Genomic DNA, 26,100 nt, shown 5'->3' with positions numbered 1-26,100 from the left:
TGTATTAAGATTTTTTAGAAGCTTTTCCTTTTCCCTGCCAGCCCTAAGCTTATTTATCATTCACTGCAGAACATCTTTAGCTTTTAATAAAATGCCATTGTGACTTCTTTCATCTGTATGAATTTACAGATTTAAGCATGAAGCCTTCCCAAAGCAAAGGAAAAAATTAAGAATTACTTTGCTCAAGGAAAAAGCTGTTTAATGGTGACTGATGTTAACTAACTTTAACAGTCTGACAATATTGGTTGTACTACCCAAACATCCCTTGATGTTAGAATTGAATCTGAAAACCAAGACCACAGCATTAGAATCTGACCTAGGCTTTGAATGATTCTGCAAATATTTGGAACCATCTTGACCTGGAAGAATCCTTCACTCAATGTGTATCCTTCAGAGTTTTTTATGGCATCCAGGCTTAACTTCTAGACCAAGGGTTCTTAATTATTTCTGTGTGTGTGACATGAACCCATTTGGCAATCTGAGGAAGACCATGAACCCCTTTTTCAGAATGTTTTAAAAATATGTAGGACTGCAAAGAAACTAATGAAATTGAAATACAGTTGCCAAAATATGTATGAAAAAAGTTCACAGACCCCAGGTTACAAACCAATGTTCTAGACAGCAGCCCTTACCAACCGTATCTTTCAGGAATGAAGGATTTGGGATTCAGTTCTCAATGGAGTGGCTAGTACATGCATCATCGCTATCCCATCTTGGAAAGAATGACTCACTTTTTATGTTTCTCAAGCCATGCCACACTTGTCTGTAAAAGGCAAGAGTTCTCTGTGACCAGAAGGTCCAGCAAGCTTTCATGATCCGCTTCTGCATACAACTTGAGCAAAGCAGTGTCAATATCTTCTTTGTAGCCATTTGCCACTTCTGTGCTACGGACTTCATTTAAGTAGCTCATGAGGAACCTTTTGCACTTGGTCATCTTCTCCTGGTCCCCTTGGGTCAGCTGGTTCAGGTCTGCATACTCATGCAGAGGGGGGTGAGACCGTGTGAATGAAGAAGTAGTAGGCAACAGGAACGGATACAGAGATATCAGCTCCCGGACATCAAGCTGGCCGCTTCTGCAATTACAGTGTCAAACTAAATGAAGCAAAAAGAAAGAAAGAGTTACCACATAGGCACACAAAAACAACACTAAGGTTGTGTGCAAACATACACACATTTCTGGTTTGGGGGACATTCTAAAAAAAAAAAAAAGACCCATTTATTTGTAAGCATAGCTTGGCAATGAACCATAATCTACTTGGGCCTTGCTTCTGTACACATATTTATACATTCAGAACTAAAAATAATATAAGAAGAAGAAAGGGATGATGAGTCATATACTTCCTGAGTAAGAAAGTTGGGAAACTTTATAAGGATAAAGGTTTCCCAGAAGAAAATAAAAAGCCTAACTCAATGTGAGTATGAGCACCTCATTCAAGCCAGGAGGACCCAACAATCTTTAGAACATCTAATAGTAATACATGGTATACATAAAGTTAACAGCTTTCAAGGGGTATTTATTTCAATCCTCCATCTAACCAAATGAAAATCTCTATAATAGCTAATAGCTATCACTCACGCAGGACTTAAAGGTTTACAAAGCACACACACACACACACACACAGATATGTTATCTCATTTGATCTATCCTCAAATTTTTCACAAGTATTTTCTCAAATTTTATCTGGACCAATTTTTTAAAGAGAGCAAGTAGATGGAAGAGAAGAGTTCAACCTGAAATATATACTACATTAATTATAAAGATGGAGGGTATCTCTAAGAGAATAGGAAAACAATTTAAGATAGTTTTTCCCATTTTTTAAAGAGATAGGAGAGGCAACATAATAGAGAGAGCACAGATATGGGACTCAGAAAATCCTAGATCTGAATCTTGCCTCAGACAATTACTAGCTATGTCACCATGGGCAAATCACTTAACTTTTCTGGGCCTCAGTTTCCTGCCTTTGTTAAAAAAAGTGAGGAGGGGCAGCTAGGTGGCTCAGTGGATAGAGCACTGGCCCTGGAGTCAGGAGGACCTGAGTTCAAATCCGGCCTCAGACACTTAACACTTACTAGCTGTGTGACCCTGGGCAAGTCACTTAACCCCAAATATGCCTCACAAAAAAAAAAAAAAGGAAAAAAAAAACCCTCTTACTTTTAAAGGGGCAGCTAGATGGCGCAGCTGGATAGAGCGCTGGCCCTGGATTCAGGAGTACCTGAGTTCAATCCAGCCTCAGACACTTAACACTTACTAGCTGTGTGACCTTGGGCAAGTCACTTAACCCCAATTGCCTTACTAAAAAAAAAAAAAGTGAGGACTGAACTCTATGACTCCTAAGGCCCCTTCCATCTCTAAAACTATGATCCTATAAAGGCAACTCCAAAATTCTCCTGGTGGCTCACTTCTATATTTCATTGAGTCACTTTCCTCTATCTGTAAAATGAAATAATAATAATAATAATAATCCTTGTATTACCTATTCAGAGGGTCATTGTGAAGCCTGAACTTGGTAAATGTAAAGTGCTATGTAAGTGTAAGTAAGTAGGGACCATAGATTTAGAGGTAGAAGGGATCTCAGATTCATTTTACAGACTAGGAAACTAAGAGGATAAGTGATAACATAAGTGGTAACACGGATAATTAAGTAATAGAGTGAGGATTAGAACCTAGAACCTGATTCCAGATTCTGGAAACATTCTCCACTTCAGAAAGCACATGCTCAGTGTCCTATCAGGAACCTTTCACCTATTATTAAGAGTTATGAAGGTCATCCTTTTGATTTTTTTGGACAGGTTAAATAACCTCAAAACCCTTAATAATCTTCCCTTCACAGAAATTGCTATAACTTGCTCCTCTAATTTCACTCTAATTAAAGTTGATAAATAGTTGGAGAGTGAGGAGTTGTAATTTGAATGATCAGCATTAATTCAGAAACAATAATTGGCATTTCTACCTGATGTATAAGACAGGTATTATCAGAGGCATAAACAGCACAGAGTCAGTGGGCCTCTGCCTGAGGGGGCCGTACTTCAATGATGGTTGTGGAGGACACACTCTCTCCTCTGGCCTTGTAGCCCTTCACTAGCCCTGTTACATACCCTGCCCTTCACCTTACCTGACTGGACTGCCTATTATGAAGTGCTAGGCCTGGAGACCCATGCCACATACGTGATGGGATAGCACTGATGGCAGGCATGTGCTGACCTACCCAGGAGAGGCTTCAGGATCTCAATCTCCCCTCAACTGAATTTGTCCTAGGGGCTAGAATTCCTAGTTATTACTCTGGTTGTTATTTGTCTTACAACATCATATTCTAGAAAGATCTTTTGATCCTGAAGAGCATAACCTACTTTTTTTTTTTCAGGAGGATCAAGGTGATGATAGCTTTAACACCAATATTCCAATTTACTGAAGAGTTCTTTAGCTTCTAGGAACCTGAAGCTGTGCAAACTGTATAAACCCCGCCTGCTGCAGGATTCTTCTGTACATACCTGCAAGCGAAAGAGACAATGACATTTCTAAGACGAGGACAAATCATCACTTCCTTCAATACCTCAAAAGATCCAGGATTTCATCAGTTTGAGAAATTTCCCTCTATCAATATACATCAGAAATTTTTCCATAGTTTGGTAGATAATCTTATGAGTTGCTATGGTTAAAAAAAAATCATCCCAGTGATAAGCCTCCCCAGAGTTAGGCAGGTGAGTCTTCAAATGACAAATACACAGCCTGGTACCAGAATCATATTCAAGCTTTTTCTTGGGTGGTAAGGCCTGCTGGAATTTTTGCTCTACTGCCAACATCGTGGTCAAGGACCCAAGGCTATTAACAACAATGTGATAAGGCATTAGGATTTGGACTTTAGTGCTTTTTTTGACTAAGATTATAACTATTATAACCTCTCAAGTGGATTCTTTGATTTCAATTATTCCTTCCAATCCATCCAAATTAATGTTCCTAAAGGATCTCTTTTATCCATCATTTCCCAATTGAGAGCCTATAACAGCTCCTTATTGCTTATCAAATCAATATTTCACTCTCCAGTCTGGTATTTAAGTACCTTTCCCAACAGCATTTATACTGCTGTTTGTCTAGACTTCTCTTCCAATACTCCCAACAGACCAGCCTCCTTGTCATCCCCATGTGTACCATGCCCATTCCATGCCAGCTGCAAATTTTATACTTTTTTCAAGGCCCAGCTCAAGACCCACCTCCTTCAAGTACCCAAAGGAGCCTGGCTATCTACCCTCTGTGCACCATCATCTTTCTCTTAATTCTCTGAATTCTATTTATATACATAGACCTTAACAGAATATCTTGAACCTATATATATGCTGCCTTGAATTATTCTCTAGTTGTTTTGCAATATATATTACATTTATATGTATGGTGTGTATACACACACACACACACACACACACACACACACACACACACTTCCTGTCTGTCCAATCAGGATGTGAGCCCTCTGAAAGTAGGAAGTACCCCTTACTTCTGCATCTCCTTCTGCAATGAGCAGAGTAGAGGCTTAGGAAATTTGAATGGCCCCCAACCTACAAAGGGATTTTCAACTATTTTCTTATTCATAATCAGTACTTTATAGCAAGAAGTAAAATGTAACTTGATTATAAGGATAAAGATGACCAAAATTATCAAGAGATTTTAAGTAGCCGTAATGACTAATCTTCCTTCATTCCTTCTCTGTCTTTCTCCTACTGAATCTGAGAATTCCTCAGCTCAAGCAAACCACCAGCCTCAGCTTCCCCAATCACAAGAAATAAAGGCATGAGCCAGTCACTACCCATAGCTTACTGATTAATCTTAATACAACTGTGTCATTTGGTTTGAACACATCCTCAGACGTCAAAGACCTTGAGCTAAGATTAAAGGTAATTGTATCCCTCCCTGCTAGGGAAAATAGAAATTGAAACTATGATCCATAGCACTAGTTTATTTTTTGACATTAGATACAGTATATCTTAAATTTTTTTCCCATTAATTAAGCACTTATTTTCTTTCCCTCCTACTTCCCTTTCTCCATCTCTCTACCTCTACCCTCCAACAAAGGGTAAAAAAGAAAAACAAAACCCTTATAACACATATAGGGAAGCAAAACCAATTCTTATAGTGGCCATGTTAAAAAATATGCATCTCACTCTTGTTGCAGTATTTCAGAGACTCAAAAATTTAGATTTGGGAAGAAGGAACCTTAGTGAAGGAGAGCCAACCTCCTAATTTTACAGAAAAGAAAAACAAAGCCCAGAAACGTGCCTAAAGTTGCCTAATTAGTAATAAACAAGTAGATTTAAGCCCAGGTCTTCTGACTCCAAACTCAGTGTTCTTTCCACTCTGTCACTAGCCCCTTTTGGAATCCTTTATCCATAATGAAGGATCACAAAAAAATCACAGGATGACTGCCCTTGAAGAGATGTTAAAAGATCATCTAAAATAGTCCTTTATCTCAATAGATGAGAAAAGTAAGGCCCAGAAGAGCCACATGTTCTTGGAAGAGGTGGGACTGGTACCTGAGTTTCCTAATCTCATGTTCCTTTCAGATCTAAAACTATGAATCTGACATTGAAAAGCAAAAATTTTGCTGTAAAAGAGATAAAATTATAACCTGAAGATTTCTGATTCTAGTTATAATATCCTTAGTTCATTTAACTACTTTCAATACTCTTTCAATCCCTTTTGTGAGAATTGATTATGTATGTGTCTCTATACATATATGTAATGTAATATACACACATGTACATGCATGTATATATTAGACACATATATGTACACAAATATACATATGTATATGTGTGTATTAGACAGAGTATCCCTAAATTCTTAGCGAAGTTGTAAACTTCAGAATACTGCATTTGGGTGTGTGCATTAGGCACTGGACTGCTATTTTCTGCTTGATTCGACTTCATTTTCAGAGAAAAGACATCCTTTTCCAACTAATAGAAAAAAGCGTCAAATTAAATCAAGAGAGAACATTTTAAAAGCACTTTTTCAACTAGACGTTAAGAAGGGTGGCTTCTGTCAGTAACCACATGATGGCAGCACAGGATAATATAATAAGGGTAGTTGTCACTACACAATAGGTTTCTGAGAAGTTAGGTATAAACAGAAATCAGCAACAAAAGGCCATTCTGAGTTTCCTCTTCTTGCTCAAGCTCAGAAGAGGAAGTGGCCCTTCTCCTTACCAAAGCTAAACCCATCTATCACTTGTGTTTGTGATCAATCCCATCCCTCTTTTGGGAGCTTTACACAGATTCACTGATCATTCCTGCTTTGTGATTTAAGAAACACTCAGTGCCAACGTGCAAAGTGTTTTGATAGACTGGGTATACAAAATCACAAACCTAAACAGCCTTTGCCCTTAAAGAGCTTATATTTTATCTTCTGTAATTAGATAGATTTGGTTATAAAAGAAAAATTATTTGGGGAAAAGTTTTTTAAATTACTCATATCATTGTAAATGAAGAAGGCTGCTCATGGGAACATAAAAAGTGACACCCCTAGATTAAATAAAAACAAAGTAATCTAATTGCAAATGAGAAAAACTTTCTTGAAGATGCAATTGACTGAGCCTTGTACATCAAATATTATTATAAAGTCAAGAACTTCTAGGTAACAAGATGGTCAGAAGGCAATTACAGTGAGCCAGTTATGATAAAATGGAAAATACTGTCAGTGGCTAGGGCAATAAATTTAATCTTAAAAGGAAGTTTTTCAGGCAAAATTTGTTTGGAGCCAATCAGCTACTGGCTGGCTCAGACTGGCAAGTCATTTAATATTAGTTAAAGTGTTAACTGATAGTTAAAGTGTTAGACAATAAAGGCTGGAAGTCTGGTCCTTTCCAATCATATTTGTATTTTTTAATGGAGACTATTTAGAGAGAAGAGACAACTGATAAGGCCAGCCCAGGGCACAGCTAGGATGTTAGGCACAGGCATGACTTGTTGTATTGTGCTTAGCAAACAAGGTTTGTGGCAACCCTGAGTTGTACAAGTCAACTGATGCCATTTGTCCAACATCATGTCCCTTTGTCACATTTTGGTAATTCTCACAACATAGCAAGCCTTTTCATGATTATTTTATCTAGTAAGTGATCAGTGACCTTTAATGTTACTATTGTAATTGTTTTGGGGGATGGATTTAATGGGTAAATGCTAACCTGTTCTGATTGTCCCACTGACCTGCTTTCCCTGTCTCTCTTCCCTCCCCTCCAGTCTTCCCATTCCTTAAGATACAAAATACTGAAATTAGGCAATTAATAACCCTACAGTGGAGTCTAAGTGTTCAAGTGAAAGGAAGAATCGATCAATATGGCAAAACTCAACATTGTCTGATTTTAAGAAAATTGCCACAGCCACCCCAACCTCCACAACCATCACACTGATCAATCAGCAGCCACCAACATCGCGGTAAGACCTGCCACCAGCAAAAAGATTATGAATTACTGAAGGTTCAGATGATGGTTAGCACTGTTTAGCAAAAAAGTGTTTTTAAAATTAAGGCATATACATTGTTTTTTAGACATAATACTATTGCACACTTAAAAAACCTAACTTTTATAAGCACTGCAGAATCAAAAAATTTGTGTGACTGGCTTTATAGTGAGACTCTCTTTATTGCAGTGGTCTAGAACCAAACCCACATTATCTCCTAGGTATGCCTGTATTGATATGCATAGCAAATTTAAGGTGGGGTATCAGGTTCTAGACAGGGGCGAAAGACCTTTTTTGTATCAAAGATCCTTTTGGCAGTCCCATAAAGTCCATGGACACCTCAGATTAATATTTATGATGCACGAAATAAATTATTACAAAGAAAACCAATTATATTGACTTATCAAAAAAATAAAAATCAGGAATTCCAGGTTAAGAAATCCCTGATCTAGACTAAAGAATTCCCTGAGTGATCCAAAACCTTGAAAATTTCCACCAAAATCAATCCATCAGGCAATTATAGTTGTTGGGGGCAGGGGGGGCAGAAAGAGATATCAAACTTGGGCCATTTTCCACCACCCCATACATAAATATTAAATACTAGCAGTGAGAAGTATACCACTAACATTAATATTAAAGTAAGGAAACAGAAATTTATGATACTATTAATAAAATAATTAAAATACTATATGAAAGCACAGGCCAAATGAGGCTCATCTAGTATATATGACCAATTTCTTGATTAAAATATTCTCCTCTACTTTGTAGACAAAATTATAGGACCATCAATCCTAGTAGAAAGAATCTCAAAAATTTAGTCCCAATCTCCTCATTTAGTCCAATATCCCATTTAAAGATGAGCAAACGTGTCCCAGAAAGGTTAGTTTAATAGGCTCAAGGTCACACAGGCTGGGTCATAAGGACCAAAGGTAGAATTTAAATCTATATCCTTTGACTCCAGAGTCCACTGCTATTTCTATTATATCATGCTATTTTAATTTTAATTTTACTTATTTTATATATTCCTTCCTTCCTTTCTTCTTCCTTCTTTCCAGGGCAATGAGGGTTAAGTGACTTGCCCAGGGTCACAACAGCTAGTATCAAGTGTCTGAGGCTGGATTTGAACTCAGGGTCTCCTGAATCCAGGGTTGGTGCTTTATCCACTGCAACACCTAGCTGCCCCCCATCTTGCTATTAAAAAAAAAAATTGTTGAAAGACAAATGTGGACAAGAGTCTAAATATTAACTGGCATGACTGCAAGGACTGATGTGAGGGGGGAAAATCCAAATAGAGAGTGATCCAGAATTGGAAAGGGCTGCCTCAGTATGTCCCCTGTTTGTGTCACAACAAAGGCTGGTGACTACCAGGCAGATATATTATCAAAAAGATTCTTGTTCAGATTTGAAGTCGGTCCCTTCCAATTCCTGATCCTGCATATGAATCTTGTTTTGAAAATGCTTTGGCATCATATAAAGGAACACACTGGATTTTGAATCAAACTCTGACCTCTGGCACTTAGAATCTTGTGTGACCCGTAGGCCTCATTTTCCTCATCTGTAAAATGAGGGGTTTGGCTAGATGGCCTCTGAGATCCCTTTTGGATCTAGAGTCATGACCCAGGGACAAGTGACCTCTGGGCACTCTGATCCTATGAACCTTAAAAAGGTCACCTTTATGGGCGTGGGGTTAGGTTTGCCTCAATTGAGATTAGGTAAAATGATCTGTAACATCTTTCTTCTCGCCTCTGATTCCCATGACCTTTCTGATTCCCATGACCTTTCAACTTACTTTTCTGTACCAGAAAAGTTTTTTTTTATTTTTAAAAAGCCTTTTTCCCACTACGTTATTACACAGAATTGTTTCTCCTTATGATATAAATACACCACATATGCAGAGTTTGATGAATGGAAGGACAGTCAATTTTAAAAGCCAGAAGAAACCAAAAAAATAGAAACTCCTAGACAAATTTCTTCAGAACAAAATGGACACAGAAACAAAAAACATTGCAAGAGCCAAAATAAAAATCATAAGCTCATAGATTTAGAGCTGGAAGGGACCTTTGAGTCATCTAGTCCAAAACCCTTTACTTTTAAGGCCCAGAGAAATGAAGGAACTACATACACACAGTTTACACAAGTAGTAAGTGACAAATGGGTTTTTGAATTCAGGTCCTCTGGCTCCTGAACGCTTGATACAATATTTATTTTATAACTTAGTGTTATGCTTCCAGGAGAATAGACACAGCTCTTTCCCCCAGCATCCCTGTGTTCTGGCTTCTCAGGAGCTCTAAGCAACCCTCTCAGCCTCAACTAAACTTTCAGAGACCCTGGTTTCATATTTCAATTTCTTACTGTACCACTCCTAATTTCTGCAGTGAACAAAACAAAGCAGGGGAAAAGCTGATGAGAAAGGGGAAGGGGGAGGTAGTAGACATCACTGTCTACTACTACAACCTCCTTGACCCCTTACTGTTTCTCTCTTGCTTGTCTTATCCTCTTTTTAATCTTCCTAACATTAAGAAAAGAAGAAGTTCTTACTCGAAGTTTTGGGGTTTGAAAGACCTTCCAAGATTGGTTCTCCCCTCTCATTTGGTAGCTAAGGCACAAAAAGGATGATTTGTAACAAACTCATGCTACTAAATATTCCCAAGGTTCATGAAAGTTTTTTCCTAACATTTGCCTTAGATACACTGTTATTTCTAAGAGCCACAAATCGCCACTTTATGAGTAAAGTAATATATTTACCTACACCTGAGGGTGTACTCATTAGGGTCAACATTCCTAAACAGCACATTAGCATTGACTTTCACGCTCCCTTATAGTATTGTTTGTAAAACAACTTAAAAAGTCAAGTTAAAAATAATGCTTTAGAACCTAAAATCCTATAAATCCTAAAGAAATGTGCAAATGACTAAGGGAGATTTATCTTTTACTCTGTCACTATTTTTTCTTTTTTTTTTTTGTACTTCAAATATTCACATTTCACATACCCACACCCCTTGATCTAGTATATTGTTTCCTCAAGTAGCACTTTGTTTTGCTTTTTTCTAAAGCACCACCTATAATATTCTGTATGTTATGTTGTCTTTCCTGACATATGCAAACTTTTTGAGGTCAAGTAACTGCTTTTATCTATGTCAGTCCCAGTGCCTAGCACAATGCTTGGAACATAGTAAGACACTTAATAAATATTTGTTGATTGCTATGAGTATTACAGTGTTTGTATTTCATCCCCTCCTCAGTAAATTCCATGGGGGAAGTGACTGCTCTTGGTAAAGTTAATCTCATCTCATCATCTTTATACTCTAACAAAATAGACATTTCATTAAATCTTGGTTGCATTGCTCCCAGCCAACGCTTTCTTTATACCCAATCTAGTCCTTTTACTGTTCTGTTCAAAATATCCACTCACGAGTTAGTTCAACTTGGATATCACATTAAAAAAAAGGATAAAAGTTTAAGGTATCAGATCAAACCACTAGTGTTACTGAAAGTCTTGAATCTGAGCTATAACTAGGAATTTTTGCACTTGGGGCACAATAATCACTTTTTTTTTTTTTGGTGGGGTGGAGTGTGGAGAGAAACCACAAACCACTGGCACAAAAATCTGGGGAGGAGCTCCACCATGCAGAATCTAATCTTCCAATACAATGCATCACTCAGTAGACACACAATTTGTGCCAGGCACTGGCCAAGTCTCTGGGAATAAAAACATAAAACACAAATTCTCTCTTCCCTCAAGAAGCTCGAATTCTACTACAGGGATACACAGGCAAGTATATAACTATCTTAAGAGGGAAATAACACAAAAAACTAGAGGACTCAATAAAGGCTTATTATAGGAGAGGAACTCTAAGTTAAGCCTTATAGGAAACTAAGGATCCTAAGGGGCAGAGTTAAGAGGGGACTGAATCCCAGGCATAGGAAACAGCTGGAATGCCAAGTTCAGAGAACAGTAATAGGCTGGTCTAGGGCAAATAGAAAGTGTGTGAAAACAAGTAATGTGCAATAAGCCTAAAAAGGCAAACTGGATGAAGGCCTTGAAGGGCCATACTAAGAAGTTTGTATTTTATCATACAGGCAACAGGAAGTCGCTGAAGCTCCTCAGGCAAGGGAATTAAAGGGAATGTTATTTTGGCAGCTGTGTGGAAAATGGCTTTGAGTGGGGAGAGGCTAGAAGAAAACAGTCCAATTATGAAGCTTTTGCGATACTCCAGGCAAGAGGTGATAACCTGAAATAGGATGGTGGCCAGTGTGACTGGAGTGAGTGGGAAGGATGTAAAAAAATGTAGGAAGCAGAATCAACAAGATATGGCAACTGATTGTATATGGGAGGCGAGGAAAAAGAAAAGTGGAGGATGATGCTGAGCTTGTGCACCTAAGTGACTGAAGGGATGCTGGTACCCTCAATAGAAAGACAGAAGTCTGCTAGAGGAGCAGGTTTAAGTTAGAAGATGAGGAGTTCAATTTTGGACATGTTTAATCTGAAATGCTATGAGATAGATATTAAGGTGGGGGTGACATAGGGAGGTAGTAAACAGGAACACAGGAGAGAGATTATGGCTGGATATATAGATCTAGAAATTATCTGCAGAGATAATGATTGAATTCATGAGAGCAGACTATCAAGTGACAGGGCAAAGAGAGAGAAAAGAAGGGGATCCAGGACAAATAAACCATAGGGTATATTTCACTCTAAGAGAGAGAAATGTGGATAATGACCCATGAGAAGGATTAGACAGCCAGGTAAAAAAAAACAAAACAAAACAGGATAAAGTAGTATTCCAAAAGTTGAGAAGGGAGGGAACATCCAGAAAAATGATGGTCAACAGTATCAAAAGCTGAAAAGGAAGTTCAAAGAAGGCTGAGGAGTGAGAAGAGTTTATTGGACTTAGCAATGAATAGATCACTGGTCATCTTATAGAAAAAACTTGAGCTGTGTTGTAAGGTTTGAAGTCACACTGCAAAGGATTAGAAAACAAATGGGAGGTGAGAAAGTAGAAGCAATGAGTATTGACAGTATTTTTCTAGTAGTCTGGTTATGAAATGGAAGAGAGCTGTAAAATAGTAGCTTCCTATTTTAACTAATTATTCTTGCTAACTAATAGGAAGTACATGATTGGTTCAGAAGCCTCAGTGTTGTAGGCCAATTAATTCCCACACTATCACAAGACTAGCCAAAACTGCTACAAATAACCTGCTTTTAACCTTCTTTCCAGGAGTTTTGGCTTTTATCATGCTAAAGTGCTTTTTAATTACCTCCTTCTGAGAGTTTTTTTTAATATGATTTTAGTAAAAGGACTGTTTGGTTGAACCCTTGGGCTCTCAGAGACAGCCATCTAAACACCAAGATAGGTAGCACTGAAGGGGATTTTGAGGGGATACCCTTTTCCAACTACTTGCCTCTCCCCTAGGTCACTACTATTTGTTTTTAGACAGGCATGATCCTACCCACTCATCTCTCCTGTGAGAGGCTTGGCCTCAGGAAGGAGTGGTAAAAATCCAGAACTCTTTACCAACTGCTGATGGTGGTGGGAGGGCAGCTTCCCTATGCACATGAACTGGGATCCATGATCAATGAATGGTTTAACCCCCACCGTATGTACTAGGGTGCTTTGGGGGAAGATGGCAGAAGTTTGCAAAAGGAATGGCTCTTCCCTATCACTGCCGCTCTCCCCCTCAAGGCATTCCTCAAGCCCTATGGGACTATTTGGACACCTTAAAATTTAGGAGCTCTGGGGTAAAGCCTGGTCTGCTCCACCCTCTTCACAACTATATCTATATCTGTCTATCTGTCTGTCTATCTATCATCAACAGGAGAGGATGCGTGCGCACACACACACACACACACACACACACACACACACACACACACACACACACACACACACAACCAGCATGAAGAAAAACTAACTACAGCCTTGAAAAAATGTCACACTTAAAAGTTCGGGCAAGGAAGGGGCTCTTGAACAATTTTAACATGACAGTTTAAGACAGCCTAAACCGATTACAGTGCTTTAAATCTAAAACTGAAATAGAAAGATCATTACTTTAACATAGAAAGTAATTCTTTTTCTTCTACTTTCTCTTTTTTAGAATGAGAATAGGGAAATTAGAGGTTTTTACTCTAAAAAACCCAAACAATTTATTTTGCTTATTTTTTTCTCTTCTTATTTTTCCTTCACTTTAATTCTCCATACTCTCTGGTAACAACCCCAAACACACATGTGCTTTATTTCTCCCCAATGCCACATCAATAACTCCTTACTTATTATGCCCATTGTGATAAAATAATGGAATTTGGCAGATGGCCAGGGGTCCCACCTGATTGATTTAGTATTGTTTGAATTGGGTGAGAATGAGAAACTAAGTACCTACTTAAGGGTGATTGGATAGGGACCACACCTGGCTGGTCCTGAGTGACACTGTTCTTAGAGGCAGTGTACTACTGACATCAGCAAGAGACCACTCTCAACCAATCAGCTTGAAGGACCTCCCCTTTGGGGGAGGGAGAGAGGAACTAGGAAGTAGACTCTCCTCAGAGAAGGAGTTTCTTTTTGGTGAGGAATAAGTGTGTGGTGGCAGACGGTTCGCACACCAGCTTGGTGGTGAGAGATTTCACATGGACTGCTAGGAAAGGAAATTGTTTTTTTTTTTCTTTCTGGCTATACTGAATTAGATCTAAGCTATGATTTCCATGCTATAAGGAATCTGTTCTCAATCTCTCTCTCTCTTCACTAACTTATAATATATTTTAATAAATCTTTAAAAGCCTAAACTCTTGCTGAATTTATCAGTGATTTTAGCCAGTTTCCCCCCCCCCAAAAATGGGGGGGGCTAATTAGGACCCACAATTTAGATTTTAAACAACACACCATTAAACAAGAGTAGGAAATCTTAGTTATTATATATAGAATTATATTTTATAGATCATATAACATAATATATACATACATGCCTACACATACATACATATATACATATACATACACACATGTGTATGTATACATATATTTCTATTTCAGTTCTATCTCAGTTCTCTAAGAAAGAGCTCTCTCTCTAGTACAGCATGCCACTACCTGGTCATGTACAATTCCTACATGCTAGTTCTCTTTTTAGGAGTATTTTCTCTCTGTGTCTAGATCCTAAGCCCTTGTGTCTTATATTTCTTTGTATCCTCAAAAGCACTTGGGATGATGCCTTGCACAAAAATATTTATTCATGGATATCATTTTTCCTACCACTGCAACTGTACACACACACACACACACACACACACACACACACTTGATGGGGGAGTGCAGGAGCAGTGTAATTTATCAGTATAAATGCATATATAAATATATATGATCTATTAATGTAAACCTATTAAAATATATCTAATATCTTTGCATGTGGTTTTGTTACTGTCACGCATAGAGTTCTTAAAACCCTAATTTAACAAAAGGAGACAAATGATTGATAATTACCTTATTAGTTATAATCAAGTGTGTCCTTAAGGCTTTAAAAAGTTCATTCTCTTAAACAGATTGAAGATTCCATTTGCCCTCCAAAAATAACTAATCCAGTCCATTTAGCTTATTCATTAGCATTATTCATTTGCTTAGTAAACTTTTTTTTCCTATAGACTGCAAAGATAAACCAGCCCAACTTGCTTCCAATGATCACAAATTCTAACTGACAATTAATTCATCTCTGGGGGGTCCCATGGATAAGAATGATTGGAATGTTTCTCAACTAGGTTTCATTACTGTCTGGAAGGTTAATTTCTTACACGATCAGAAACCACAGACCTGAAATTTTTCTTTTGGAATGTTCCTTCGTGCTCCTTTTGCTAAAACTAAAGCTTCTTCCACTCTTCGACTTGCAAGAAGATCCTGAATTTGTCTTTCAAGTGGTAATGGAACCAAGATATATACTCCTTTACTGGTAGCTACAATCACTCTTCCTGTGCAGAAATATAAAGTTGTTGTGTAAGAACATAAACATCATATTTTACATAATTTTTTTATAAACTAGATTTTTGCTATATGATGCATTTCAAACAACTTTTAATTCAATAAAAATACTTATTAAACTTGTATTTTGTGCAAAGCACTGAGTTAAATCCAGGACAGAGAAAAAGACATGATCATCCCTGTCCTCTGCATGTAGGGATATGATTTGTCTAATTTCAATTTGTCATTTTAAAATACCTAAAAACACTCCATTCTGCTTTTAGTTCAATTACCCTAGTCTAATATGATTTCTCCCTACCATGGACCACTACAGTGTTTATCTATTGCCACTTACCAAGACAATAATCTTTCACATTACATCATTAATGCTTACAAAGCACTTGACATATATTATCTCATTTGGGCTTCAACAGTCACAAGTACAAGTTTTATGATCTATATTTTACACAAGTAGGGAAAACTGTTGCAGAAAGGTTGAGTTGCCCATCGTCACAGTACCAGAGGCAGTATTCTACCTCAGTTCTCTTATGACTTCAGGTCAAGCTCTCTCTAATACAGCATGCCAATATTTGTCCATATACACCACCTACATGTTAGTTCTCTTTTCAAGGAATGTATATATTTTCTCTCTCCATCTAGATCCTAAGCCCTTGTGTCATATTTCTTTGTATCCTCAAAGTACTTAGCATGATGCCTTGCACACAAAAATATTTGTTGATGGATGTTATAATTTTCCCCACCATCTCAATGATAACAGTACTATTCCACTCCCTCCCCTACCTCCACTCCCATCAAACTTAATACTTTGTTTGCTAGGTATAATTATTAATTCAGTATTTCAAAAGATCCATGATTTCATTAATGTGTTACCCTCAAAAATACCAAGTCATTTATCTGGTTACAAACCTTTTAGTGCTGAGCCAAAAGGCCAGCTGGGCAGGACCTGCCAAAGCTTGTGCTCCTGTGACTTGGTTTTTCAGAACCAAGGGGTGACCACACCATAAGGAGACATCATAGTCAAGACCAGTGGAGGATACAATTCGTAGACACTAAAATTTAAAATGCTCTTCTCCCCTGCCCCCCCTTTTTTTTTTTTGTGAGGCAATTGGGGTTAAGTGACTTGCCCAGGGTCACACAGCTAGTAAGTATTAAGTGTCTGAGGCCGGATTTGAACTCAGGTCCTCCTGACTCCAGGGCCAGTGCTCTATCCACTGCACCTCCTAGCTGCCCCCCCGCCCCCTTTTTAAACACAAATTGCCTCTAAATTTAGAGTAAATTTTTAAAATACATGATCTAGAGCAAGGGATCTTAATTTGGAAGTCAATTAAAGAGTGCTATTGGTTAAAACTGCAGTGGTCCATCACTTAGAATCAATTCTTTTTTAAATTAAAAAATAAAGAAAAAGGACCTTTTAAGATTCAGAACATGTTTTTCTGAACTATTTGCTCCAAACACTAGAGCTTTACAGTATAACAATCAGAACCAAAGTACTGCACAGAGCATTTTATATATGGCCTTCTTCCTGAAAGGTATAAAATCTCTACACTAATTTGTCTTTTTCAAAAATCCTGAGTTAATTAGGCAGGTGAGCAAAATCCTTCTTGACCTACAGTCTGTAAGTGGTGGAGACAGGATTACAATCTAGTTCTAGCTGTTACTACCAAGAGCTTCCAAATATATTCTGTTGACTCTTGGGAAAAGTCTACAAGAGAGTACTGTTCACCCTTTTTATGTGAAGAGAAATGTAAAGCATGTAAAGCTAACTGAAAATTAATTTATTTAATTTTAAAAGATTATATATATATTTTGCATACTAATTGCTAATTTTTTTTGTTAGTACCTTCAAAGTCCTGTAAAATGTGGCCTTCCTTAAAAGGAAGTGTCTGTTTTTGCTGTTGATCCAACATGCTATGCACTGTAATGAATTCATCATCTAAAGCTATTACATAGGGAAAGCAAATGGCTGCACCAATCACATTCTCTGACCAGTGCACAGGGGCACGCTGAGATATCCCATCTACTGTGGCAAACATACCTATAAAAAAAGAGAGATAAAATTAACTGGAACAAAAATTAATCGTTAGTGCTGTTTTTATACAAATATGTTTGACTACACAACACATTTATTGTTCAGTTTTTGGAAACTGGACTAGCCGGAAAAGAGGGAAGGTCCAAGAAATTATAAGGCTTAATTTTGTGAAGGGATTATGTATATCTTTTCCCCAGGATCTAGATTCACTTCTGAGAGACAATGACTGTGACTAAGAGCAGGGAGGTGCTTTTATCCAATATAAGTAGATTAATCTCTCACATTTGAAAGCTTGCTTTGTCCCAAATACTTTTAACTAAAGCATTTGCTTTGCTCCTAAGTCTTTAGAATTTCCTGACCCTACATATTATTTTCTCTCAACTGTTCTTTTTCGGCACTGTATGCATCCTATAACTAATTTTCTTATTATGTATTATCCAAAACTGTCCAAAATTGCTTCTCTTTCTGATGTCAGTGGTGCCACCATTCACCCAATGCTCCAGATTGTACATTATCACAATCTTCCCCCCACCCTAAATGACTAGATGACCACTTTGTGTCAGTCTCTCTCCCATCTATCCCTTCCTCTCTCTATCCAAAGCCACTAATCTAGTATAGACTTCATTACTATCCTCCTGGTCTTCTGAAATCATCTCTTAACTGGTCTTTGATTCCTTCTTTCCTTCCCTTTTGCACTCCACATTACTTTTTTTTTTTCTGATGAGGCAATTGGGGTTAAGTGATTTGCCCAGGGTCACACAGCTAGTGTCAAGTGTCTGATGTCGGATTTGAACTCGGGTCCTCCTGACTCCAGGGCCAGTGCTCTATCCACTGCACCACCTAGCTGCCCCACTCCACATTACTTTTCAAATTTGCTTCCTTCTCCACAGATCTGGTCAAGGGTCCATGTTGCTTCACTCATCCTTGCTGTCTCCTGAGGACAGCTGGCCATAAAAAGCCTTCCACAATCTGTTGCCACCCTACCTTTCCAGGCGCTACTTCATTATTCCCCTAGTTACACCCTAGGATCCAATCAAAGAGAACTACTTTCTGTTCCCTAAACATTCTCTGAACTTTCCAAGCTTGATGCCTTTGGCTCAGGTAATTTCTTGTACCTGGTATGCCCTCCCTTCTCTTTATTTATGTAATTCTAATATACCCTTTAAAGTCCAACTCAAACACCACCTCTTCCAGGAAACTTCTCTGATCTCTCCAGGTTGTAATTCATGTGACCCCTTTCAAATTTCAATTAACATTTTGTTTTCAACTACCACCTTCTACTTGGTATAATAATTATCTGTGTATCTGTTCTGCCTCCCCTACTATCCTGGAAACTTCATGAAAGCAGGAATTACATTTGACCTTAAAGCTTAATAAATACAGAACAAATTCTGTGTTAAGTAATCAGCCAAGTGGGGAAAGTAGAATTAAACAAAAGCAATATAGGGGAGGGGGTAGCTAGGTGGAATAGTGGATAGAGCACTGGCCCTGGATTCAGGAGGACCTGAGTTCAAATCCGGCCTCAGACACTTGACATTTACTAGCTGTGTGACCCTGGGCAAGTCACTTAACCCCAACTGCCCCACCAAAAACAAACAAAAAAAGCAATCTAGGGGCAGAACTTTCACCCAAATGTCAGGAAAAGTTTAAAATTGTGAGGAAATGGACACAGAGTCAAGCCTGGGTTTGGTTCTACTTCAAGTCAGATACATCTGGTCAGACTGTTGTGCAAAGCACATCCTCACGATAAACACAGAAAGCTGATAGTATAGTAATCCTCCTCAGCTGATACTGGCCATATAAATAGTCTTTTTGTACAGGGAATGAGAGGAAGGGTGGAAGTCAGAGGTCAAAAACAAAGCCTGCAGACAGACAAAAAGAAAAGCACATCAAGCTTTTGCCAGACTAAAAGAATCACTTTACTGTCTGATTGCTGAACTAGCTGCTTGTGTGGGAATCACAGAGGTAGACTATGGAAAGATTAAGATGTCTTTTAGGAAGAAAGACTGCACCCTCAAACACCAACAAAGAAGTAAGGGGTCATATTGAGAAAGTACCAATAAGATACAATTAAGAAAAAAAGGAGTAATGTTAGATTCAGAACAGTATGGAGCAAAAAGGAAAGCTATGTGATTTATTTAGGAAAAAGGTTAAGAGAAGTTTTGCCTGAAACAGGAAGTCAAAATTAATGACCAAATGGGGAGGCAGTGACAATAAAAATAGCAATAATATATTAATATCAATATAATGTAATATATCATTAATAGATAACAATATTTAATGTAGTGTTAATAATTAACAAATTTATAAACAAATAATGGCTCCCATTGGCATAAGGATATGGAGTTTTTGAAGCATTTCCCTCACAAAATCCTGTATGGTAATATAAATGTTATTACCCTATTTTGTACATGAGGTAGCAGACTCAGCAATTACTTGGTTTGCTTAGGGTCCCACAACCAGTAAGAAGCAGAACCAGGATTTAAACCTAGATCTTCTGACTTTAAAACCCCTTTATTCTACAGTGAGAGATTAAATGGTACTCTTCAAAATGCTTTCATGGCCTTATTAGGAATTGAATTGTTGCCAGGGGGGAGGGGATAAGGGAAGGCAGTGACAGTGTGACTTATGATTTCATATTCGTAGCAAATACCTGATGGTGGAAACTCATTCTACCTCTGTAATTTCATCTTAGAGAGTTGTGTGGAATGCTGGGAGGTTCAGTGCTCTGTTCATAGTCACACAACTATTAAGTATCAGAGGTGGGACCTGAACCCTGGTCTTCCTGACTCCAAAGCTGGTTGATGTACACTACGTTGCCTCTCAGTGATTTGAATGATTAGTTTATGAAAAGAGAAACCATGTGGGGACAATAATGTATTTAGATAAGGTCTGCACCTCTGCAAATATAAAAGGACCTCAACCCAGTTACTTCCTAATATGCCCACAACAATGGCCATTCATAACTGGACAACAGTATAAAGAACCTTGGTTGATTTTCTTGGCCAGGTAGAAATATGGGCTATATGGCTTTGAGGGAGAATAAGTGAGCATAACAATCTGCAAATGCACGTGAAAAAATATTTAATTCTTTTTAAAGAAAAATTAAATTCATATGTATATAACAATTACTAAAATTAAGGTAGAGGATTCATAATGGCAGAGATAGAGATTGGGCTAAAGTTTTGTTGACTATTTTGCTTAAAAACAAAGAAGGAAGAGATATTGACTATTTCATGCCCTTCATTTTTCATTCATGAAAAATATCTTTGTTCCATTGGCTTGACAGAGTTGCTGCTCAAAACCCCAGGAAGGGTGAAATAGGCTTTGGGTGTCATCCTTCACACTCCTCTCTATCACCCTTAACACAAAGATTCTAATTTCAATTTAACCAGTATTTGTGCAAAGTATTGTGTGAGAAGGCAAGTCCTGTGCAAAGTGCTTGGAGTACAAGGTTAAATTTTAAAAGAAGTCCTACTCTCAAAGGGCTGCCATTCTGCTTGGGGTTGGGCTTTACAAGTTTAATCAGATTAACAAAATATAATATAGTTTGAGGACAGAGAGTACACTAACAACTAAGAGTATCAGAGAAGACCTCCAATAAATACAAGGTAGCTCCACTAAAGTTCAAGTCATTAGGAGGCAGAGGTGGAGAAGATGTGCCTGCCAAGTGTGTGGCCCAGCCTAAGAAAAGGCAAAGAAGCAGGAGATGGAGTGCTAACATGGAAAGTTTAAAAATTATTTTTAATCTTATTCAATTAAAATTCATTCAAGATTAAGAATTATTTCTAGAATGCTCAATGTAGTCCCAATCATTTTTCTTAAATACAGGGCTGGCTATGTCAGTCACCTACTCAAATATACCCCAGGGACCCCTTTAAAAAAAAAAAAGATGGAAGAAAAAAGCCCATGGCCAGTCTAGCTGTAAAAGGAAGAGCATGAAGTTCAGTACTGGCTGACCTTGCTATTCAAATAAACACACCAATACCAACTATTGACACTGAGGTCAAATTCACTTTCATTGTCAAATTCATTTTATAGCAGGCATTTTTAGTTTGGGGTCGATAGACTAAATTTTTTTTTTTGGTGAGGCAATTGGGGTTAAGTGACTTGCCCAGGGTCACACAGCTAGTAAGTGTTAAGTGTCTGAGGCAGCATTTGAACTCAAGGTCCTCCTGACTCTATCCACTATGCCACCTAGCTACCCCCTGATGGACTAATTTTTAAAAAACATTTTGACAACTCTATTTCAAAATCATTGATTTCCTTTGAAATCTTTTTATATTTTATTTCATGCATTTTTACCAACATTATTGTGAAAAGCCCGTAGACTTCACCAGATTGCCAAAGTGTTCATGAGACCAAAAAAGTCAAGAACCTCTCTTCTGTCTTTAGGAACTTATGTCAAGGACATGTGGTTAAAGAGGAAACCACACACAAACACACCCCCTCCCTTTCTGAAAATAAACTATAGGGGCAGCTAGGTGGCACACCGGATAAAGCACCGGCCCTGGATTCAGGACAACCTGAGTTCAAATCCGGCCTCAGACACTTGACACTTACTAGCTGTGTGACCCTGGGCAAGTCACTCATTGCCCTGCAAAAAAGAAAAAAAAAGGAAATGAAATGAAACTAGCTACTACAAACTTAAGGGAAAGTTGCTAGCAAAGAAACAGGAAGTACGAACCTAGAATTGAGGTTTCGGTTTTTTAAAGAAGACATTAAGGTGGAACCTAGGCTTTTATTGTCATTTTGATCATGAAGGGATTTCCTCAAAGATAGGAATTTTTAGGGTATATGTTAGCAAAAACTAAAACTAATTTTCTTAAAGCCAATCCTACTGCAAAGCATTATAATCCTTCTTAATAACAAGAGAAGAAATTGACACCTTAGTGGATTAAGAGTCATCTGACAGAATTCTGACACCTTCTTTTCAAAAAAAGCTCCTACATTTCAGCAAGTGATTTTTTTTCAGGGCAATGAGGGTGAAGTGACTTGCCCAGGGTCACACAGCTAGTAAGTGTCGAGTGTCTGAGGCAGGATTTGAACTCAGATCCTCCTGACTCCACGGCCAGTGTTCTATCCACTGCGCCACCTAGCTGCCCCCCAGCAACAGTTATTAAAGCTAAGAAAAAACAAAACAGGTAGGAATAGGAAGTGAAGGTTACTAAAAATGCCATCCCATTCTTCTTACCTAGTCCTCCAGGCCCAGCCAGCAGAAATTCTTGCCTCCCTATCCTCTTCACAATTGGCTGTCTCTCTTCACTGCAATATGGAAACAGATCCTGGGAGGCCCCTGTGTTATAATTCAATATGATGTACTGTGTAGTGAGTGCCAGACATAAAAAGTGGCCATCCACAGCCACAGCAAATGGTTGCTCTGGAGTGGACACTTCTTTTACAATTTGGACTCGGTCTTCATAGACCATAAACATCTGGATGGTCCTACGTTTGACTGAAATGATGCAAACTTCCACACAAAAGGGGTCCCCACTCACAGGGTTCTCGTTTAAAGCAAAAGTCATTGCCCCTTTTATTCGAGCACCTGAAGGGATGGGTTCGAGGTTCATCATATTAACCAATGCTATGGTATTATCACAAAGCACCAGGAGCCTATTGAGGGCTGATGCTGCTTTCAATTCACTCACTGGCTTCTTGAAACCCAGATACTTGTGCCGCTGCTTTGTGGCAGAGAAAGTAACCTTTCCAGTTGGTGACATATTTTCCTCCAATAGGAAGTGGTAGATGAAACATTCATTGGTGCCAACATAAAGGTTCTTTCCACAGCACTCAATGCTTTCAATATTGATGTGATCTTTGTCGCCCATCAGGAGTTCCCGCTCAATGGCGGAGACCAGTCTGAAAGCCTTGATGCTCATCATTTTTCTCAAATGATATCCTGGAAAAGAATGAAGACAGGCATTTTAATCTTCAGTGGCCAAGAGTCAAACAAATATGTTTTAGATCAAGCTATAAATAAACACAGGCTCATAGATCAGCGGAGCAGAGTAAATATAAAAAAGCAGCAGAAAAAACTGAACTTAACAAGTCAATTTTTCTTCATTTGACAAGAAGTGATCAGAAAAGTAATTGGAAACAATTTGGCAGAAGTTAGACTCATACCAACATCTTACACCATATACCACACCAAGCTCAAAATCTGGATTACTAAAGGTTACATTTTTTTTTCAGATATCTTTCACAGGCATGGTTTAGGGGAGAGCTTATTATCATAATCTGGGGAAACAGATATAAGGGCAGGAGACAGAGTGGTTGCAATGTAAATAGAAGGGGATGATATTAGCAACATTGTCCAAGATAGAATCAAGGATCTGACAAATGAATAGACGTATGAGGGTGAAGGAGAAAGAATACACAAACAGACCATGGGATTTAAAGCTGGAAGAGACCTTAGATACCATTTAAATTCTACATGAGAACTTAAGTGATTTGATCAAGGTGACACACTAAGAAGCAAAGCTGGGACTTGAATCTAGATCCTGAATCCAAATCCCATGTTTTTCTCACTACTTTTGAGCTTGTGAGACTTATGAGAGAAGCAAAGAAGTTAGAGGGAGGATCAAGTGCTTTTGTGGAAGAGGAGGCTTGCTGGATAATAAATTTAAGTTTGGACACGTTGAGTTTGAGGTATCCATGACAAATCTGGGTGAAGATGTCTGAGACATTGAAATAAGGAACTAGAACTCTTGGGGGATGTTACAGGTGAGAATAAAGATGTGGAAGACACTTTCATAAAGGTGATAACTGAAACCATAGGAATAGAAAAGATTATCAAGGGAAAAAATGTGGAAAGGAAGGTAAAGAGGGCCAAGGACAGAATCTTAGAGGCTGCCACGCTGCCATGGGACTATGTGTTACATTAATCACAACAAAATCAGAGAACTGGAGTTAGTTGAGACCTTGGAGGTAACCTAGGCATAGAATCTTAAGATTATAGATCCGGAGGCAGAAGGGATTTCAAAAGTCATTTTATACTAAACCCTTCTTTTACAGATGAAGAAACCGAGGCCCAAAAAGTTTATGACTTGCCTAAGGTCACAGAGGTAGTTAGTGGCATAGCTGAGATTCAAACTCAGATCTCATAACACCAAAGAGGTATCAGAAAGGTATATTGAACAAAAATCCTAGGCTATCCCCCCTGACCCATCTTCCCTATTACTATAGAGGGCAATACCATTCTCCCACTCCCTCAGGCGTGAAACCTGGGTGTCATTCTTGACTCCTTATTATCTCTCACCCCCATATCCAATTTATTGCTAAGACTTGTCCATTTCACCATTGCAACATCTTTCTTTTTTTTCCTTTCTTTTTTTTTTTTTTTGTGGGGCAATGGGGGTTAAGTGACTTGCCCAGGGTCACACAGCTAGTAAGTGTCAAGTGTCTGAGGCCAGATTTGAACTCAGGTACTCCTGAATCCAGGGCTGGTGCTTTATCCACTGAGCCACCTAGCCGCCCCGCAACATCTTTCTAATATGCCCTCATTTCTCCTCTGACATTGCCACCATTCTGGTGTTGGCCCTCATCACCTTACACCTGGATTACTGTGACAGGTTGGTGGGCCTGCCTGCCTCAAGTCTTGTCCCACTCCTTCAGTCACCAAATTGATTTTCTTAATGTCCAGATTTAACCATGTCACCCTTCTAGTCATTTAATTCCAGTGGCTCCCTATCACTTTCAAGATCAAATCCAAAATCCTCTATATGGTGTTCAAAGTCCTTCTTAACCTAGCTTCCTCCTACCTTTCCAGTCTTTTTATACCTTACTTTCCACCACTTACTCTTCAATCCACAGACGCTGGCCTCCTTGCTGTTCCACAAACAAGACACTTTCAATTCTGGGCATTTTCTCTGGCTGTCTCCTGTGCCTGGAATGTTCTTCCCCTTTATCTCTGCCTACTTCCTTTCATAGTTTCCTTTAAATCCCAACTAAAATTTCACCTTCTTACCAGAAAATTTTCCCAACATCCCTTACTTTTATTGCCTTTACTTCCCTTAATTATTGTCTACTTATCCTGTATTTAGTTTGTCTGTACATATTTGCTTGTTGTCTCCCTCATGATATAATTAACTCCTTCAAGCTGACAACTGTCTTTTGCCTGTGTTTGTAATCCCAGCACTTAGCACCATGTCTGGCACATAGTAGGCCCTTAGTAAATGATTACTGACTATTTGGAATTCTTTATCGTGAATGAAAATAAAAACCCTTCTACCTGAAGCTCTGCTATTGTATGATCACTGTCAAGTTCTTTATATTAACACAAAAGCTAAATATTTAAATTTGTAATCAACTGCCTCATAAAAAGGTACTAAAAACAGGCAACCACAGTTTACATTTCTATTATATTTTTAACAATTACTAACAGTCCTGTAACTTTAGTTGCTACATGCAATAAACCACTGAGCTGGGGACATACATCCCACCCAGCTATTCCAAGATACAGATTTCTGACAACCTTGATCAATATGGGGCACTGTGGTGGATTCTCTATGAATTAATTAACCACCTTCAAAGTCTACACAAAATACTTTAATAATGTACTAAATGAACACACAAGTGCCTCAAAGGTCTAAGTAGCATATATTCACAAATACATTGTCTGAAGCTTTACCCTGCTACAAAATATTGTGATCTGCTGACTAGCAATAATAT

At 38.3% G+C, this 26,100-nt stretch overlaps 1 protein-coding gene across 5 annotated transcripts in view; it reads right to left on the bottom strand.

The window, feature by feature from the left end:
- Positions 1–26,100, bottom strand: part of TGFBRAP1 (transforming growth factor beta receptor associated protein 1) — a 61,390-nt gene that overhangs the window by 20,888 nt on the left and 14,402 nt on the right. For 4 of the 5 annotated variants that reach the window (XM_043995231.1, XM_043995230.1, XM_043995228.1 and 1 more), the window contains 5 exons: positions 22,625–23,329; positions 17,242–17,436; positions 15,237–15,391; positions 3,410–3,489; positions 732–1,076 (listed from right to left, as the gene is read on the bottom strand). In XM_043995231.1, coding sequence (XP_043851166.1) covers positions 732–1,076; positions 3,410–3,489; positions 15,237–15,391; positions 17,242–17,436; positions 22,625–23,312 — 1,463 coding nt within the window. In that variant the 5' untranslated portion in view covers positions 23,313–23,329. Of the gene's footprint in view, positions 1–731; positions 1,077–3,406; positions 3,490–15,236; positions 15,392–17,241; positions 17,437–22,624; positions 23,330–26,100 lie in introns of all 5 variants that reach the window. The other variant, XM_043995232.1, reaches the window with a different exon arrangement.

The sequence above is a fragment of the Dromiciops gliroides genome, chromosome 3, assembly GCF_019393635.1.
Source record: "Dromiciops gliroides isolate mDroGli1 chromosome 3, mDroGli1.pri, whole genome shotgun sequence".
In the NCBI taxonomy this organism is placed as follows: domain Eukaryota; kingdom Metazoa; phylum Chordata; class Mammalia; order Microbiotheria; family Microbiotheriidae; genus Dromiciops; species Dromiciops gliroides.
This window is presented reverse-complemented; position numbering and strand designations above follow the sequence as displayed.